Source organism: Oryx dammah, unplaced genomic scaffold (genome assembly GCF_014754425.2).
Source record: "Oryx dammah isolate SB20612 unplaced genomic scaffold, SCBI_Odam_1.1 HiC_scaffold_27, whole genome shotgun sequence".
Classification (NCBI taxonomy): Eukaryota; Metazoa; Chordata; class Mammalia; order Artiodactyla; family Bovidae; genus Oryx; species Oryx dammah.
This window is the reverse complement of record NW_024070211.1, coordinates 31,601,753-31,615,624: the sequence shown is the minus strand read 5'-3', so window position 1 is coordinate 31,615,624 and position 13,872 is coordinate 31,601,753. Positions and strand designations below refer to the sequence as shown.

General features: G+C 38.7%; 1 protein-coding gene across 1 annotated transcript in view; it reads right to left on the bottom strand.

The window, feature by feature from the left end:
• PECR (peroxisomal trans-2-enoyl-CoA reductase) overlaps positions 1–13,872 on the bottom strand; it is a 49,692-nt gene that overhangs the window by 28,791 nt on the left and 7,029 nt on the right. The window contains exons 2-3 of the mRNA XM_040228550.1: positions 4,566–4,699; positions 2,444–2,609 (exon numbers count right to left, since the gene is read on the bottom strand). Of these exons, the coding sequence (XP_040084484.1) occupies positions 2,444–2,609; positions 4,566–4,699 (300 nt within the window). The remainder of the gene's footprint in view (positions 1–2,443; positions 2,610–4,565; positions 4,700–13,872) is intronic.

The window sequence follows — 13,872 nt, the reverse complement described above, 5'->3', positions numbered from 1 at the left end:
CTATACTATAGACTATACTATAGTCTATAGACTAGACTATACTATAGTCTATAGACTATACTATAGTCTATAGACTAGACTATACTATAGTCTATAGACTAGACTATACTATAGTCTATTAAATATACAACAGCATTATTTCTAAAAAAAAAGTACAAACTTAATTTTTAAAATATTTTATAACTAAAAAATGCTAACCATCACCTGAGCCTTCAGCAAGTCATAATCTTTTTGCAATGGTAACATCAAAGATCACTGATCACAAATCATCATAACAAATAATGAAAAAATTTGAAATATTGTGCTAATTACCAAAATATGACACAGAGACCCAAAGTAAGCAAAAGCTGTTAGAAAAACACTGCTGACAGATTTGCTCGATGGGCAATAAAACAAAACATAATAAAACAAGGTATGCCTTAGAAGAGTTCATTGCATTATTTAACTTTTTCATATATTCAAAATTTTTCCAAAAATAAATGGAGAGAAAAAAATTTCTACATTAGTAAAATGAATAATTAAAGGTTATAGAAAAGTCTAAATTCACCAGAAATTTAAATGTGGATCTTTACACAATTCTTTAACAGCCACATATGGTGTCAAAGAGTACAAGCTGAAGAAGCTGAAACTTCAGGGCAGTCATGACTTAAATCATCTTAATTACATAAACAATACACATTCAATTTAGAAAAATTAGAAAAAGCAGAGAAGCAAAAAGAAAAAGATGAAAATAATATGTAATTTTACCTCCCAGAGATGTCAATGTTTTATTAGAAATTCTTTCAGAATTATGTCTATTTATATACAGCCATATAATAAATATATACTGTTTTTTGCAGAAATGTGATCACACTGGATAGAGTGTTTTAAACCTTTTTTTTCCACTCAGTGATATCTAGGACTATTTTTTCATACTGAGAAGTAGACTTTTGTACCTATATTTTTAGTGGCTGCATAGTACTTTATCCTATAGATGTATAAAACTTCACTCAACTAATATTTTACTTTAAAATAATTAAATGGTTTTCAGTTTTTCACTATTATTATTCTGGTATAGAAAAATGTATGTCCCATATTCCTTGCTGTCAAAACCAAAAGCTAAGTCCCATTGTTTAAAGTAAAAACAAAATAAAAACTATAGGCCTTGGATTCTTTAATTCAATTCTGGCTAATAAAAATCATAACTGAATCTAGACTCTGCAAAGTTCTAATTAATGGAACTTAAGGTGTGTAAGAGATTGCTGACTTGAGTGCTAGAAGATGTCAAAGTGCTGAACTATGAAGGCTGAGTTAGAGACTAAAGCCTGTCTCCTAGTACTCATTCTCCTCTTCTTACAAGAAATTGAATTTGTACTTAGGACATAGCTAAAGATTCTATTTCCCAGTATCACTTATAGGTAGGTATAATCATTTAACTGAGTTCTAGTTGATTATGAATGCCAGTAAATGTAATGGTGCTACTTCCGGACAATGCTGTTAAAAAGAATGAGTTTTACACTTCTCTGAATTCCTGCTGTCGCGAATGCAGTCATGATGGCAGGAACTGAAGCAGCCATTCTGGGCTAGGGGATGGACATGTTAAAGACAGTAAATAAGAAGAAAGATCCTTATTCCCTAATGATTATGAAACTACCATACTATCCCTGGACTATACACCTTGAATTTTTATCTGAGGGAGAAATCAACTATCTTATTCAAGCTCCTATATTCTTCTGGATCTCTACACTTCAGCAGTCAATCCTGTTATCACAATTAACACAGAACTCTGTATTACCAGTTAGATAAAGATAAAGCCTGAAAATGTCTATAAGACCTTTGATTTAGAAATGCTAAGAATATAAAGCCTAATCCATGTTGGGATGAAGACCCTGTGGGTCACAATTATACTCATTTCACATTATGCAGCTTAGAAATCTCTTAAATAGCTTGTAAGGAAACTCTTCAGTTATCCAATTTCAGGGTTGAATATTACCACCTATGAAAGATAACCTTTAATCTAAAAACTATGCATGTGTGCTAGTTACTTATTAGTCAGAAAAAATGTGGACTCTGGTATTCTCCTTGAAGGTTTCATAGAATTAATAGGTCCTTGCAATAGATTTAACAGATTCATTTCTTAAAAACAAAATAAGTATGAAGTCTTCCTTAATTTAATGAAGCAATTTGTAGCTATATCTTTGTACAAATTCTTAATCATTTTTACATGATAACTTCCTAGAAATACAATTAACAGATCAAGCAAATTCATATTTTTAAAATATTGCCAAATTACTCTCCAGAAATGTAGCAATTTACATGGCTATACTGTATATAAGTTAAATTAGGGCAATAAGTGTTGATGACAATAAGCGTTGTGAGGGGCTCCCTCACAATTTCTCTTTCAGGTACCCTATGAACTCAACATAAATACATCTTGACTTTTTGGATTATTGATCACACTTGCCTGCTTTGCACATGTAGAAGGTGCCCGTCAGGTTGGTTTCAATCACAGCATGCCACCCCTTTGAACTGATTTTTTCGGCAGGAGAGAAGAACTGGCCTCCTCCATTGTTTACTAAGAAATTGATCTTACCATAAACATCTAAGGTGGATTTGACCAAATTATTTACCTAAAGAAAAACAGTAAAAGTGAACTAGTTACAGACAAATACGGTATGACAGCATTTATATGTAGAATCTAAAAAGTACAACAAACTAGTGAATATAACAAAAAAAAGAAGCAGATTCACAGAGACAGAGCATAAACCAGTGGCTACCAGTGTCAAGAGGGAAGCAGGGAGCAACAATGTAGGGGTAGGAGATTAGGAGCTACAGCCTGTGAGGGATAAAATAAGTTAAATGAATATATTATGCAATATGGGGAATATAGCAAATATTTTATGGTAACTATAAATGGAGTATCACCTTTAAAAATTATGAATCACTGTATTATACACCTGGAACTTATGTAATATTGTACATCAATTATACTCCAGCAAACAAATCAAATTTTAAGAGTGAACTGGTTAATAACTAACTTGCTACTTGGACTTTATCACCTGCTTTAGGAGAATAGCAGAGCTTACAATATCTCACAGTGAATAGTAACTCAGAGAACCATAATAAATGAAGAAGTAGTCACAATGAATAAACCTGAAAACCCTGTGTCACCCATAGATCAATATGCTAAATACCCATATGCTTCAACATGCTTCACATCAATATGCTTCAGTACCCCTAGATCATATGCTAAATTTAGAATTTTGATGACAAGATTTATCCAAGGATTTGGATCACTCATCCAATAATCTGTAAAGTGTAAATATATATAATATCCTGGGTGTTCATTGGAAGGACTGATGTTGAAGCTGAAACTCCAATACTTTGGCCACCTGATGTGAAGAGCTGACTCATTTGAAAAGACCCTGATGCTGGGAAACATTGAGGGCAGTAGGAGAAGGGGACGACGGAGGATGAGATGGTTGGATGGCATCACCAACTCAATGGACATGGTTTGGGTGGACTCTGGGAGTTGTTGATGGACAGGGAGGTCTGGTGTGCTGTGGCTCAAGGGGTCACAAAGGGTTGGACATGACTGAGCGACTGAACTGAACTGAATCTATAAACAACCAACTCAGAATATTGGAGAGTGATGAAATAGACATTACAAAATGAGTTAAAGGGCAGAAGGCATGAAAGGTAGCCTCCAGACTAAACTGTTCTTGCTTAGCTTCCCTCCATGTCTTCCCTTCCTCTCTTTCTCCTGAGGCCACTTGCTGAGCACTGAAGAATTGATGCTTTCGAACTGTGGTGTTGGAGAAGACTCTTGAGAGTCCTTTGGACTGCAAGGAGATCCAACCAGTCCATCCTAAAGGAGATCAGTCCTGGGTGTTCATTGGAGGGACTGATGTTGAAGCTGAAACTCCAATACTTTGGCCACCTGATGCAAAGAGCTGACTCATTTGAAAAGACCCTGATGCTGGGAAAGATTGAGGATGGGAGGAAAAGGGGATGACAGAGGAGGAGATGGTTGGATGGCATCATTGACACAATTGACATGGGTTTGGGTGGACTCCGGGAGTTGGTGATGGACAGGGAGGCCTGGTGTGCTGCAGTTCATGTGGTTGCAAAGAGTCGGACACAACTGAGCAACTGAACTCAGAACTCAGCAACATAGATGGACCTTGAAAATACCATACTATGTGAAATAAGAAAAACAAATACTATATGACGTCACTTACATGTGGAATCTAAAATATGACACAAATCAACATGTCTACAAGACAAAAACAGACTCACATATATACAGAACAGATTTGTGGTTGCCAAGGAAAAGGGAAGAATTGGGAGTATGGGATTAGCAGGTATAAGTTATTATATAAAGGATGGATAAACAACAAGGTCCTACTATATAGCCTATGAAACTATATTCAATATCCTGTGAAGAACCATAATGGAGAAGAATATGAAAAAGGACACACACACACACATATATAACTGAGTCACTTTGCTATACAGCAAAAATTAAACATGACATTGTAAATCAACTATATTTCAATTTAAAAAAAAAGAGAGATTAGCTTTACCTCCTCTTCATTGCGGATGTTACATTTTATGGGAGTAACTTGAGCCTGGATGGTAGGAGGCAGACTGGCATTCAGTTCATCTGCAGCAGATTTTAACCTATCAAACTTACGGGACGCAATGACCACATTACATCCTGAGGAGACAACAGTCAAAGAACAAGTAAATACTGATATATTTTCATTAGCTGTCTACATGTTTACATGTCTACACGTTTGTCTAAAAGCAAAAATGTTTAGAAAATACGAATATGAATAGAAATATGAATGAGAACTTGTTATGGTAATAGGAACTGAACTGATCCTAATTCAAACAAAACAATCAGAATAACTAAAACACTGAACAAATTATGCATCAAGGATTTCCAGGCATTGGACATCGGGGAGCACAGGACAGTGATAGTGAACACAGGAAACAAAATGTGAGCCCTATTATTATTCCAGATTGCTGCCTATAGAGAGTCTTCAGACTGCAGCATAGGAAGAATCCATTCAGAGCCCAGCAGTCTCCTGGGTAGAAGAGATGAAGTTGGGAGTCTGGGGAGGCTGAGACAGCTAGATTAAATAGCAACACAGAGAGAAAGGAGGTACCCTGGGAGAGAACTCCAGCAATCTCGCCAGTTCCCTCAGATCTTCAGCTGAGCACTAATCGATACATATGAGAAAAGACACAATCAGAGACTTGGCAAAGAACCAACCAAAATAAGCAGAAAGAACAAACCCTGACACTCGTACCGCACTAGGCAAAAGTTAGCGTTCCAACCAGGAGAAAACTCTGACAAGGTATTGGGCAAAGTACCCAGAGGGTATGGCCTCAATAGTGAAGCAAAATTAATCCTCGACTAAAGGCTGTTTGGGACAGTACTTAACAGAAAGAAAGCCTCTTTAAAGTATCAAACTGCTACCAAGTTAACTACATCACAGAACAAAGTTCAGCAATGTTTGCAAGAATACAAAAATAACCATACAATGATAATAACATAGATACCTAGGACCAAAGCACCCAAGATTAAGCATCTTGTTACTCCCCATGTTCTGCAACACAAACACAGGCTTATTGCTCTGAAGAAATAGCGTACTTAAGAAAAATAAGGAAGAGGCTGCAGAATGCTAAACTTTTGGTAGAGAGATTAGAGGAAGCCAAAGAAAAATGGCAGGAACAGATTGCCAAGAGAGGGAGGCTGTCCTCTCTGGGAGCTTCTACTTCCGAGTCCAGTCAAAAATGAGATGTTCTAAGAGTAACAAATAAATAAGATCAGACATCAAAAACAAAACAAACAAACAAACAAACAAACCAAAAACAGCCTCCAACAAAGTAAAATTCAAATGTCTGGCATCCACTAAAAATCCACAAGGTACATAAAAAGCAGGGAAATACAACCCAGAATAAGGAGAGAAGTTACTTAACAAAAACAGACCCAGGAATAACACCGACAACATAATGAAATAAACCAGAGATACAGTGGAAATATTAAAAGCAGCCACAGAAAAAGAACACAAAACACACAAAGAAGGCAGAAGACTTCTTTTCAGAAACAATGCAAGCCAAGTGCCTGAAAGTACCAGGGGTGGGGAGAGGAGATGGGAGTTTTGGAAACTAGAACTCTTACCCTGTGAAAATAGATTTAAATTACAGGTTCAGGGAAGAATGAATGGTGCTATTATCCACTAAAATGAAGCCTGAATTGTTTGATGTTATCAGTTAGGGGTTGAAAAATGTGCTGCCTGCCATTGTGTTTTCTCCTCCCATAAATATATTAATCTTCCCACTTTTGTTAAAGTATATATATCTATTAAATAATTAAATAAATAACATAAATATTTTTAAAAATGGCAAAATATTCATTCACACATATAATATCCAGAAGAATTCATGAAAACAGAACTTCACTACAAAAAGATTAAAGGAAGTTCTTTAAGCAGAAAGGCAATGATACCAGATGAAAATCAATCTACAGAAAAGAAGAAAGAGAACCAGAAATGGTCACTATGTGAGTAAATAAATATGAAGACTTTTCTAATTTCTATTGAAATTATGCAAAAGGTGGTGATTGTTGAAAGTAAAAATGATATCAATGTATTGTAGGCACATGTAGAAACAAAATGTGTAAGGACAGCATTTAATTGTTACATGAACGTCTCCTGCATTGGGAGGCCAGTTCTTTATCTGCAGAACTACCTGGGAAGCCCAATGTATCCTTTACACTAATACAGCATTTAAGCCTGTACTGGATGATAATTAACAGTCTCCTTCCACTCACTTTTGTCTCCTGGAAGACTGGGACCCTGTCATTGTTATAACTGTTATACTACAAACAGGCCACATATTCCATATTAACATATGGAACAGATGACATTTGGAAAGGTTAAAATGTAAAATGGCTCTGCATTTTGGCCAGAACTAGTTGTATACATGGAGAAGGCAATGGCACCCCACTCCAGTACTCTTGCCTGGAGAATCACATGGATGGAGGAGCCTGGTAGGCTGCAGTCGATGGGGTTGCTAAGAGTTGGACGCTACTAAGCAACTTCATTTTCACTTTTCACTTTCATGCATTGGAGAAGGAAATGGCAACCCACTCCAGGGTTCTTGCCTGGAGAATCCCAGGGATGGTGGAGCCTGGTGGGCTGCCGTCTATGGGGTCGCACAGAGTCGGACATGACTGAAATGACTTAGCAGCAGCAGCAGCAGTTGTATACGAGGTAGTTTCTGCATATTAAAATAAGGCACTTAAGAATAAACTGTCTTTCAAGCTGAGGTTATATTTAGTGAATTCTATATGCAGACAATTTTTGGAAATTCTGATAGGTAATCTGAGAGCTTTACAAAGCAAGTATTAAATTCACCAAGAAATCCTTGTAAGACAAGATTAACTTTAAAACAATTCAATTTATCAAAATTGATGTGCAATTTTCAACAAAGCATATATTATATTGTTAGGAGAACTGTTTTTCCTGTTTCCAGAAGGCAACGTCTGCTCTCAGGAGGGGAAAGAATTGAAACACACATTTTGAGCCTAGGTCTAACCAAGTTTCCCTGAGTTAGGAGGAAGAACTAATCTGATTCAGTTCAGTTCAGTTGCTCACTCGTGTCCGACTCTTTGCAACCCCATGGACCACAGCACGCCAGGCCTCCTTGTCTATCACCAACTCTGTGAATTTACCCAAACTCATGTCCATTGAGTCAGTGATGCCATCCAACCATCTCATCCTCTGTCATCCCCCTCTCCTCCCGCCTTCAATCTTTCCCAGCATCAGGGTCTTTTCAAATGAGTCAGCTCTTCACATCAGGTGGCCAAAGTATTGGAGTTTCAGCTTCAACACCAGTCCTCCCAATGAACACTCAGGACTGAGCTCCTTTAGGATGGACTGATTGGATCACCTTGCAGTCCAAGGGACTCTCAAGAGTCTTCTCCAACACCACAGTTCAAAAGCATCAATTCTTCAGTGCTTAGCTTTCTTTACAGTCCAACTCTCACATCCATACATGACTACTGGAAAAACCATAGCCTTAACTGGATGGACCTTTGTTGGCGAAGTAATGTCCCTGCTTTTCGATATGCTATCTAGATTGGTCATAACTTTCCTTCCAAGGAATAAGTGTCTTTTAATTTCATGGCTGTAATCACCATCTGCAGTGATTTTGGAGCCCCCCAAAATAAAGTTTGACACTGTTTCCCCATCTATTTTCCATGAAGTGATGGGACCAGATGCCATGATCTTCGTTTTCTGAATGTGGAGCTTTAGGTAAACTTTTTCACTCTCCACTTTCACTTTCATCAAGATGCTTCTCTTCACTTTCTGCCATGAGGGTCGTGTCATCTGCATATCTGAGGTTTTTGATATTTCTCCCGGCAATCTTGAATCAAGATTCAGCTTGTGCTTCTTCCAGCCCAGAGTTTCTCATGATATACTATGCATATAAGTTAAATAAGCAAGGTGACAATATACAGCCTTGACGTACTCCTTTTCCTATTTGGAACCAGTCTGTTGTTCCATGTCCAGTCCTAACTGCTGCTTCCTGACCTGCATATAGGTTTCTCAAGAGGCAGGTCAGGTGGTCTGGTATTCCCATCCCTTTCAGAATTTTCCACAGTTTATTGTGATCCACACACTCAAAGGCTTTGGCATAGTCAATAAAGCAGAAAATAGATGTTTTCCTGGAACTCTCTTGCTTTTTCCATGATCCAGCGGATGTTGGCAATTCGATCTCTGGTTCTCTGCCTTTTCTACAACCAGCTTGAACATCTGGAAGTTCACGGTTCACGTATTGCTGAAGCCTGGCTTGGAGAATTTTAAGCATTACTTTACTGGCATGTGAGATGAGTGCAATTGTGCAATAGTTTGAGCATTCTTTGGCATTGCCTTTCTTTGGGATTGGAATGAAAATTGACCTTTTCCATTCCTGTGGCCACTGCTGAGTTTTCCAAATGTGTTGGCATATTGAGTGCAACACTTTTACAGCATCATCTTTCAAGATTTGAAAGAGCTCAACTGGAATTCCATCACCCCCACTAGCTTTGTTCATAGTGATGCTTTCTAAGGCCCACTTGACTTCACATTCCAGGATGTCTGGCTCTAGGTGAGTGATCACACCATCGTGATTATCTTGGTCGTGAAGATCTTTTTTGTACAGTTCTTCTGTGTATTCTTGCCACCTCTTAATATCTTCTGCTTCTGTTAGGTCCATACCATTTCTGTACCTTATTGAGCCCATGTTTGCATGAAATGTTCCCTTGGTATCTCTAATTTTCTTGAAAAGACCTCTAGTCTTTCCCATTCTGTTGTTGTCCTCTATTTCTTTGCACTGATCACTACGGAAGGCTTTCTTATCTCTCCTTGCTATTCTTTGGAACTCTGCATTCAGATGCTTATATCTTTCCTTTTCTCTTTTGCTTTTCACTTCTCTTCTTTTCACAGCTATTTGTAAGGCCTCCTCAGATAGCCATTTTGCTTTTTTGCATTTCTTTTCCATGGGGATGGTCTTGATCCCTGTCTCCTGTACAATGTCACAAACCTCCGTCCATAGCTCATTTGGCACTCTGTCTATCAGATCTAGGCCCTTAAATCTATTTCTCACTTCCACTGTATAATCATAAGGGATTTGATTTAGGTCATACCTCAATGGTCTAGCAGTTTTCCCCACCATCTTCAACTTAAGTCTGAATTTGGCAATAAAGAGTTCATGATCTGAGCCACAGTCAGCTCCCGGTCTTATTTTTGCTGACTGTATAGAGCTTCTCCATCTTTGGCTGCAAAGAATATAGTCAATCTGATTTCGGTGTTGACCATCTGGTGATGTCCATGTGTAAAGTCTTCTCTCGTGTTGTTGGAAGAGGATGTTTGCTATGACCAGTGCGTTCTCTTGGCAAAACACTATTAGCCTTTGCCCTGCTTCATTCCGTATTTCAAGGCCAAATTTGCCTGTTACTCCAGGTGTTTCTTGACTTCCTACTTTTGCATTCCAGTCCCCTATAATGAAAAGGATGTCTTTTTTGGGTGTTAGTTCTAGAAGGTCTTGTAGGTCTTCATAGAACTGTTCAACTTGATCTTCTTCAGCATTACTGGTTGGGGCGTAGACTTGGATTACTGTGATATTGAATGGTTTGCCTTGGTTTCTCTTACCTTGGACGTTGGAATCTGATTAGTAAAATGGAAAGGAAAATCAAGTTCCCCTGGAGCAGCCATGGCTTCTGCCCTAAGCGGTACTTTCTTCAATCTTTCTGCCCTCAAGCCATGTATTATCTATTCTAGTTTCCAGAGTAGAGCACAGGCTGAACAAGGTAAGGAAATTAGATAGCTATAACTCTTCCTAAATCCACATTAAAAAAAAAAAAATCCTCAGGAACTCTAGGTGATTAATGCCTACTTTGACCATGGTCTCAGGAAACGGTAACTAGGATTATTCACAGGAATTATCTAATTAGAAGATTACCAAATTATCACTAATTACTATCTGAATGCTGAAGCCTCTGGAAAGTTATCTAATATTAGAAGAGCTATCCTGGGACACAACTTTAAAAGGCTATTTATTTTAATTGGTATATAAACTTGAACCAGGGTATAAAGGTATTACAAGGCAGAATGTTGCAATGGTGGATAAAACTAGAAATCTGCAATTCCATTAAAGGAACACTTAAATAAATTATTACATAGGCATACAACACTACTACAGTCTTGGTTTTATAAATAAAAAAATACAGACACATGTGTATATTTGTGCATGTGGGTGACTTACAGAAAATCACCAGGAAAGGGGTTTAGGAGATGGGCAGAATGGGAAAGCTTATTTTAGTTTTCTTTTATATACTTCAATACTGCCTGAATTTATTGCAATGTTCTTATTTTATAAAATTACTAGATACTATCCTTCTCACCTTTATGCTAAACGATTTGGATGAACATTTTTGTTTATATGAGTTGCAAGACAAACTCAGATCAATAAACTTATTTAGAACAAGGTACTGAAGTAACTAGCAAATAATGAGTTATTTCTACATCTGAGGAAATTGTAGCCAAATATATTGATTTTTGCCTGGGTTGATACTGACTCCTTTCAATCTTCAACTCAGAGTGTTCCATTTCAGCACCTTCTAGGTCCCAGGTGTTGGTAAGAACCTAGTCACCAGAGCAACAAAAAGTGCTGTCTTGACTCACTATTTCCACTTGCAATTCCTACTTTCATTTTATCCACTGTCACAGAAAGTGAAAGTGCAAGTCACTCAGTCGTGTCTGACTCCTTCCGACCCCATGGACTATTCAGTCCATGGAATTCTCCAGGCCAGAATACTGGAGTGGGTAGTCTTTCCCTTCTCCAGGGGATCTTCCCAACTCAGGGATCAAACCCAGGTCTCTTGCATTGCAGGCGGATTACCAACTGAGCCACTGTCACAGAAAGGGAATGACTAACTTGAGGACAGAGCCAAGGATTTGGCTTGAATTCAGTGTGAATGGTCTTAGGTTCAGTATTCCTTGATGGAATCAGGGCTCCTTTTGTCTAACAGCATCTGTTACATAGATGAAAGAGAGTTCCAATTCTGTTCACTACATCTTACTCTTGTGAGCTAGGGCTTTCACCATCCTCACCGAAAAGGAACAGTCAAAATCATTTGGATGTGAAAGACAACACAATAATCACCACTTGCCTCAAAATCCAACTTGTATTTCACCCCGAAAAATAGTAGCCTTCTCACTGGAAAGAGAATTGGCTACTGTTTAATTTGCCCAATTTGGGTTTCGGTAACAATTTTCAGAAACAGCCATTAATTCTGGTAGAAAAAAATTAAGCTGAGCCAGTCAGAGTAAAAAATATTTGCATATTCTTTCATTGAAGGAAATGTATTCCCAATACAACACTACTGTTTTTTACAAGTACATTGGAAGATGTAGCCAGGATCTGATGAATCTGCTGTGAAGCCCTGGTATCTGACCCTTACAGAAAATGACAACCGAGACTACTTTTCTTATGGATTTTCCTGAACAGGGATACAGTTTGGCGTTGGGAGTAATGTAGAGTGTAATGGCCATGAAGTTGCACCAGGGTCAGATTCAGTTCAGTTCAGTCACTCAGTCCTGTCCAACTCTTTGTGACCCCATGGACCGCAGCACACCAGGCTTCCCTGTCCATCATCAACTCTCGGAGTTTACTCAAACTCATGCCCATTGAGTCGGTGATGCCATCCAACCATCTCATCCTCTGTCGTCCCCTTCTCCTCCCACCTTCAATCTTTCCCAGCATCAGGGTCTTTTCAAATGAGTCAGCTCTTCCCATCAGGTGGCCAAAGTTTTGGAGTTTAAGCTTCAGCATCAGTCCTTCCAATGAATATTCAGGATTGATTTCCTTTAGGATTGACTGGTTGGATCTCCTTGCAATCCAAGGTGTTGTAGACACGTGTTCCGGGAAACAAACTCACTTAGAAGGATGATGCAGATAGTGGAGTGCAGTTTATTACACCGGAGGGCCCAAGGCAGAGTCTCCTCTTAGCCAAGGACCCCAACCAGTTTTTGTGAAAACCTTATATACCCTAAGTGTACCTGCCCAAACCCACCTCCCAAATTCCCTGAAACTAGTCTGAACAAAGGAAGAGAAAGATGCAATCAAAGTTAACCCATGATTCATATGCCTTAAGCCTAGGTAGTTAACAGTGGACAATTATCAATGGGTTTGTGGTCATAACTCAATGAGCATAATAGAATTTATGATTCTATCTGGTTACACAGATAATTAGGGTATTCTTTTAGGCAGTGGGGAGTCTAGGTATGAGTCCTGGGGTTCTTCTATCCAGGAGGTCTGGTTTTCCAGTTGGTACGTCATTTCCATAGATACTGGGCATATAGCTCAAAGTCCACAGTCCGGCCCAAGGAGCCAGATGACACCAACCTCTGGGTTACAAAGTTCATAATACATTGTAAAATGCAGGATACACAAAGCAGAACTATCAAGGCAACTGTAACAATGGTAAATATAGTTTTCCACCAATCACCCTTCACCCAAGATAGGACCGAAGTCCAAAAAGAAAGATCATCATCAGACATAGCTTTTACCTTTCATGTCATCTAGGGTGGCTGATATATTGTCAGATAAATCAGGAATATATACACAACATTCAACATTAATTATAGCACAGATCCCTCCTTGTGCTGTTATGGTTAGTCTGAAGATGATACCAGCAAGTCCTTGTAGCAGTAGTTGATTGTAGAGCTTCACCTCTTGTTTTTTTTAAGATGATCTTGGTTTCACGGGGATCAGTGGAGTCCTTTTGTATAGTCCACTCAGCGTCCTCTGGGTCTGCGTGGTATTCTCTCTTTACCCTCATGTGGAGGAGCCAGAGAGTGACACCTGCAACTTTAACTGCCGTAGGAGTGGTTAGAACAGCAGTATATGGGCCCTTCCAATGTGGAGCCAAGGAGTCGTGTTTCCAGTCCTTGACCTATACCTGATCCCTGGGCACAAAATCATGAATCTGTTCCCCAAGGGAGAACGGCACCCTTTCTTGTACAAACTTAGTTACCCAATTTATTACCTTACCCAGTTCCATCTGCTGTGAAATCCCATCTCCCCTTACCTGAAGCAAATTTGTTGACATCTGTTTTATTATGGGAGGGGGCCTCCCATACACAATTGGGACTGTGGGGTCATCCTGAGTCTGAGCAGAGCCATAGGAAGCAAGTCTACCCAGGAGCAGTCAGTCTCTATGATCCACTTGGAGAGTCTCTTTAAGGGTCTGGTTGGTTCATTCCACCATCTCAGAACTCTGGGCCTATATGCAGTGTGCAGTTTCTATTTGATGTTTAAAGTTTTGCTTACTTG